This window comes from Cygnus olor, chromosome 28 (assembly GCF_009769625.2).
Source record: "Cygnus olor isolate bCygOlo1 chromosome 28, bCygOlo1.pri.v2, whole genome shotgun sequence".
NCBI classification, from domain to species: Eukaryota; Metazoa; Chordata; class Aves; order Anseriformes; family Anatidae; genus Cygnus; species Cygnus olor.
In genome coordinates, this window is record NC_049196.1 from 199,463 (window position 1) to 205,558 (window position 6,096).

Below are 6,096 nucleotides of genomic sequence, written 5' to 3' on the forward strand. Positions count from 1 at the left end.
GACTACAACTCCCGGCGTGCCTCGGCGGGGCCGCCCCGCCCTTTCCAAGACGGGCGGCGGGGATTGGGCGGCTCGCGGAGCCAATCGGCCGGCTCCCTGCTGAGCGGGCCCGGGCCTCCGTGCGGGAAGGAGGCAAGATGGTTCTGGAGAGCACCATGGTGTGGTGAGCGGGCCGCGCCGGGCCGGCCGCGCCGCGGGCACCGGGGGCGCCTCCCGGCGCCTCCCGGCCCCTCCCCGCCGCCCCCGCCCCGCGGCGCGGCCCGCTCCGTGCCCGTGGCGGCGGCCGGGGCTGCCGCGGGTTTCCCTGAGTCATCCCCGGAGGAGCGGGGCGGGGGCCGGGGGGGGCCGGGGGCCGGGGGGGGGCCGGGGGCGAGGCGGGGGAGGTAAATGCTGCTGGGGGCGGCGGGGAGGCAGGGCCGGGGGGGCCGGGGGGCTCCGGGAGCGGGGCCGGGAGGCCGGGCCGGGGGCCGGCAGTTAGCGCTGGGGGAGCCCCGCGCGGCGCCGCCGTCGGCCCGGTTGCTGCGCAGTCGGCCTCCCGCTGCTCGGCGTTGGCTTCGGGGCCGGGGGGCTCCTGGGGGCTGGCGGCGGCCGGGGCAGCGGCGGGAGCCGAGCCGGGAGTTACCGCGTTCAACCCGGCGTTTTGGCTTGTCATCGTTACCGCAGCGCGGCCTCTCGGGCCCGTCCCGTTTTGCTTTTGATGCTTACGAAGGCCTCAGCAGGGGTGAAAAGGGTGAAATCTGCACAGGTGCCGCTGTTTTCTTAGCTCTCTGCGTAGCCCCGCACCTGGTTGGAAGAAGACGCTGCCAGCCCCCTATTTGCTGCCTGCGTATTGAAATGTTGTGGCTGGGGAACGGTCACAAGCAAGCCGGTGTTCTGCGGAAAGAACGTTTTCCCTTGGTCTTAAAACTAAAAACGCTCTGGAGTACTCCGTAGGGAAGTCTTACTTTGGGGCTGGAACGAACTCTCAGGCTCATACTTGAAGTAGCCCTGCGTTTTGGGGTCGCTTTCCTGAGGGCTGGCAGAAGAGGAGGGCTTTTTCTGCCTGCCCTGCGCTGTACCTGCCACTGGAGCTGAGGGTGGGGATCCGGTTGCAGGGACGCTGTGCTGTGGCTGCAGCCCTCAGACGCTGTGGGGCACTGCTGCCTGCGCACAGGACGGACCTGTGCGGTTTGTGTGCCTGCGCCTCTCCTGCTGCTGAGCTCCCGCTGGGCTGCGGGGCTCGTGGCACTGCTGGCAAAGCGCAGGCGCCTGGGGCTCCCCTCTGGCTCCTCATGCTGCTGCGAGCCCAGGGCTGGCTCTGAGCCGAAAGCCCGGGATCGCAGGGGCGAGGCTCTGAGCTCTGGGCAGCCCCAGCTCAGCTCCTGGGGCCAAAGGGCTGCGTGACCCCGGGCGCGCTCTCCTGGGAAGCACCTCGGGGACGGGCCTCAGCCCTTTTGCTTCCCCTCTGCTCTGTGTTTCAGTGTTGACAACAGTGAGTACATGAGGAATGGGGACTTCTTACCCACTCGCCTGCAAGCCCAGCAAGATGCTGTCAACATCGTGTGCCACTCGAAGACCCGCAGCAACCCCGAGAACAACGTGGGGCTCATCACCTTAGCCAAGTACGGCGGGTCAGGCCTTTGGGGGGCCGCTGCTCCTGGTGATGCCGAGGAGGGGCTGGGGGACGGGTGGGGGTGAGGAACAAGGGGAGCGTCGCAAAGCGGGGCAGCAGTAGCGTAGTCTAAACCCAGACCGGTTCTTCTGGGACAGGTATGAGAGAGCCTGGTTTTTGACTGGTCTCTGGCTGTGCTCGCTCCTGCATCGCCACGCTGAAGTGTTTGGGTGGCTCTGGGGAGCTCTCCTCCAGACCCATCCTTTCGTGGCCTTGTGTCCCAGAGGGTGGCAAATAAGGGCAGAGTGGTCGCTGCAACTAGTGGCAGCCCTGAGGGGGTTGTTCCTCGCTTCTTCTGAGGTCTGCAGGACTTCGGTGCCTTTTTGAACTCCCTCTTGGCCAGAGTTGATTCAAGCTGGCCGGTGGGCTGGAGGTTGCTGGGGCCGGGGAAGCAGCCTTTGCACAGACAGGCTACGTGCTTCGTTTGTTTGGGAAGCCAGGCTACGAGTCTTGCCCCTGCACACGCTGACCTGGCAAAGCCAAGAGCTGGCAGACGTGGAGCAGGCACCAGCTGCGGGGAGGGAGGGCGTCCTGCTCCCTGGGGGGTTTCACAGGGAAGTTCTCAAATACGAGATCGCCAGCCTGCGCGTGTTTGTGTTGCAGTAACTGTGAAGTGTTGACCACGCTCACTCCAGACACAGGACGGATTCTTTCGAAGCTACACACGGTGCAACCCAAAGGGAAAATTACCTTTTGCACAGGGATCAGAGTTGCCCACGTAAGTGGTCTTCTTGGTCACTTAGAACTGCGTCTGCACTGTTCTCTGTAACTCCTGTTGCCTTGGTGTGTCCTGTTGATGGCCGGGATACGGGGGAAATTGTTCTGTTCCTGCCTCTACAGCTGAGTAATGAGCAAGTTGTTTTGGTTTTGCCTCTGTTTCCCTGTCTGCAAAGTCTGGATGAAACTTCCTTTATAAGACCCAATGTAAGAGTTCAAAAGCTTAGGTCTGGGGGTTCGCTTCAGAGGGGCCTGGCAGCAGCTTCACAGGGCTCTGGCCGAGCTGCACAGCGGCTTAAGCTGTCGAAATGGTATGTGGAAGTGAAAACTGAATTTAGGCAGGTGGCTTGAAACTGCCCATGTTGGAATTTGGCCATGGTTTAGCGGAATCCCACTCGGTTTGTCACCAGCTACTGAGAAAGAACTGTTGGAACTCTGGCTGGGAGAAACCCATGACTGTCTTGTGAAGGAGAAAAAAGGGGGTGCGTGCACTCCGGGGAAGCGGCGAGCTTTCGCAACCAGCCTCTGACGCTTACGAGCTGACACAGTGAGGCTGTGTCCTTCCCACCCTGAGGAGAGCAGCGCTCGGTCCAGGAGTGGCCGCCCGTTTCTCTCGCTGCCCCAGGTGGTCTCTGCCAGCAGCACGCGCCGGCTCCTTCCCTGTGCCTGCTGGCAGTCAGCGCGTTTGGCTGGCTGACAGCAGCGGCACCGGAGGACGAGCAGCGTAACGCTGTGACCGAGGTGTTCCCAGGGCTCACCTGGCTGTGGGTTTGGAGAGGAGGAGGAGGAACTGCGTGTTGTCCACGGCCCAGTGATCCTCTGCTGCTTCCTTTCTCTGTCACTGTGGATTTAGCTTCCTGCAGGGCGCCTGCCCCTCAGCTGCCTCAGGCTGGGGGAAGCTTGCCGCTGAGAACCTCCCGGCGTTCAGTCCAGATCTTCCTGCAGGGCATCCACCTACCCGAAAGTAACAGAGGTGCCTCCTGGCCATCCTTCTTGCCTGAGAGCTGCTCGTTCAGCACGATGTGACTTTTGTTTTGTAGCTGGCTCTGAAGCATCGTCAGGGCAAGAATCACAAGATGCGGATCATTGCCTTTGTTGGGAGCCCTGTAGAAGATAACGAGAAAGATGTGAGTAATGCCAGTCAAAAAAGAAAAGTCGTTGGCCCTGCTCTGCGCTGAACCTTAAGTCAGATTTACCTTTTGTTCCCTGCCCTGCGCTGAGAGCGAGGCTCTGTGCCCCAGCACGGAGGGTGCTTGACAGAGTGGCTCTTGGCTGGGGGGGCTTGAAACTGGGAGGCTGATTTTGGGCTTTGCGTCTCGGGGAGCACGTCCCAGGAGCTGTTGCCTGGCTTCTGATGAGCTGAGCCGTATGTAAGAGCTGAAATGTGGGTAACGAGAAGCTAATGCCGCCGTGTCTCCTCCTTACAGCTGGTGAAGCTGGCGAAGCGTCTTAAGAAAGAGAAAGTCAATGTGGACATCATCAATTTTGGAGAAGAGGTGAGACCCGTGCTGCACTGTTGCAATTAAGATCCAAGGCAAGGTTTTGTGTTCCCTCCAGCCCTTAGCTCCTACTTGGGCGCACGAGGGAAGAGTACAAACAGTTCTGTGCCTCGGTCTCTCGACCTGCCGTCCCGGTGACGTCAAGGTGAACGTTTCCTCCTGGGAAGGCCCCGCTGCCACTTTGCTGCGAGTCTCGTTAAATGCCTTCCTTCCCAATGGAAGGAGCAGGACCTCGCTGCACGCTTCCCGGAAGCGTTTCTGACTCCTTGTCCTGGGATCAGCGCCGCCTGTGGCTGTCCCCGGGCTGCTGGGCAGGAGAACGGCCTGGGAGGGGAGAGCGGCGGCCTCGGGGGCAAGCGGGGCATCGCCTGGGGCGGTGTGGAGAGCGGAGCCGCTGGGTGCTGGGGCGGCCTGTCCCTGCTCCGGCAGAGCCAGGAGGGCGCCAGGCTCCCAGCCTCTCTCCGCCCTAGGAAGCCAACACAGACAAGCTGACGGCCTTCATCAACACCTTGAACGGCAAGGACGGCACCGGCTCCCACCTGGTGACGGTGCCGCCGGGGCCCAGCCTGGCCGACGCCCTCATCAGCTCCCCGATCCTGGCCGGGGAGGGAGGCGCCATGCTGGGCCTCGGCGCCAGCGACTTCGAGTTTGGCGTGGACCCGAGCGCGGACCCGGAGCTGGCTCTGGTGAGATGGGGCCGGGGTGGCTGCGGGCGCTGCGCTGTCCTGCACGAAGGGGACGGCTGCGTGTCCCCGTGGGCTCTGCCCCGCTCACCGCCGTGCCCGGCCCTGTGTCCGCAGGCTCTGCGCGTCTCCATGGAGGAGCAGAGGCAGCGGCAAGAGGAGGAGGCCAGGAGGGCTGCGGCCGCTTCTGCGGCCGAAGCTGGGATCGCAGCCACCGGTGGGGATGGTGAGCGGCTGGGCAGGGAGCGGAGCTGCTCTTGGCAGGCCGGGGTGTGCGGGAAGCGCCCCAGGGAGGGCGCCTGGGCTGCGGGGCTGCCCCAGCGCCGTGGGAAGCAGGCGCTGGTCACGGCAGAGCCCTTCCGCGCGGCCTGGCAGCGCCTGGAGCTGCCGGGGCGCGGCGCAGGGGGCGGCCTCTGCCCGAAACGCTGGGCAGGGCTCGGCCCCGCCGCCTGCCGAGCAGGTCCCGGCTGGGGCCGCCTCGGCTGCTGCCGCACCTCCCCGGGGAGGTCGCGCGGGAGATGGGAAGGGTCCTGCCGCGGCCCCGGCCGCGCTCGGGCAGCAGCCGCCGGCTCCCGGCGGGGCTCTGAGCGGGGGCTTGGTGCGCGCAGATTCGGACGACGCCCTGCTGAAGATGACGATCACCCAGCAGGAGTTCGGCCGCGCCGGGCTGCCCGACCTCAGCAGCATGACGGAGGAGGAGCAGATCGCCTACGCCATGCAGATGTCGCTGCAGGGGGCAGGTGAGCCGCCGGCGGCCCGCGGGGGGGGCGGAGGGGGGGCAGCTCCCGGAGCCCCGGCCCCTCCGCGGCGCCGCTCCCCGCGCTCCGGGGGCGGGCCCCACCCCGGCTGCCCCCCTCGTCCCGCAGAGTTCGCGCAGGCGGAGGAGGCGGAGGCGGACGGCGGCGCGGCCATGGACACCTCGGAGCCCGCCAAGGTGAGGCCGGGCGGGGGGCGCGGCGCGGCGGGGCCGGGCCCTCGGGCGCCAACCGGCCCTCGGCCGCCGCCCGCCCCGCGCTGCCCGCCCGCCGCCCGCAGGAGGAGGACGACTACGACGTGATGCAGGACCCCGAGTTCCTGCAGAGCGTCCTGGAGAACCTCCCGGGCGTGGACCCCAACAACGAGGCGATCCGCAACGCCATGGGCTCGCTGGCCTCGCAGGCCGCCAAGGACGGCAAGGAGAAGAAGGAGGAGGACCGGAAGTGACGGCGCCGCGCCGCGCCCCGCCCCCCGCGCGCCGCGCCAATAAAGGGCCGATCCCAGCCGCCTGCCCGTGCTTGGGGGGGCGGGGCGGGGCTGGCGGACGGGCGGCGGGGGCGGCCAATGGGCGGGGCGGGGCTGGCGGACGGGCGGCGGGGGCGGCCAAGGGGCGGGGCGGGAAGGTGTCATGGGGCGGGGGGCGGGGCGGGTGGAGCGGCGGGGCGCCCGGCCAACGGGGGGAGGCAGTCGTGCAGCAGCAACTGTAAGGAGGGGAGGGCGGGCGGCCAATGGCGTGTGGCAGGGGGCGGGCCCCGGCTCTGACGGGCGGGCCTCCGGTTCAGTGGGGAAA

General features: G+C 66.5%; 1 protein-coding gene across 2 annotated transcripts; it reads left to right on the forward strand.

The window, feature by feature from the left end:
• Nucleotides 1-6: 6 nt before the first annotated feature.
• PSMD4 (proteasome 26S subunit ubiquitin receptor, non-ATPase 4) lies at nt 7-5,809 on the forward strand. Of its 2 annotated transcripts, none has more exons than XM_040538668.1 (10): nt 7-163; nt 1,461-1,601; nt 2,255-2,369; nt 3,409-3,495; nt 3,796-3,864; nt 4,338-4,553; nt 4,668-4,776; nt 5,159-5,290; nt 5,417-5,484; nt 5,586-5,809. In XM_040538668.1, the coding sequence occupies exons 1-10, from the start codon at nt 138-140 to the stop codon at nt 5,751-5,753; spliced, it is 1,131 nt and encodes a 376-aa protein (XP_040394602.1). In that variant the 5' UTR covers nt 7-137; the 3' UTR covers nt 5,754-5,809. The 2 variants fall into 2 exon arrangements, with proteins under 2 accessions (XP_040394602.1, XP_040394603.1); XM_040538669.1 differs by lacking the exon at nt 7-163 and adding an exon at nt 630-1,076.
• Nucleotides 5,810-6,096: the final 287 nt, after the last annotated feature.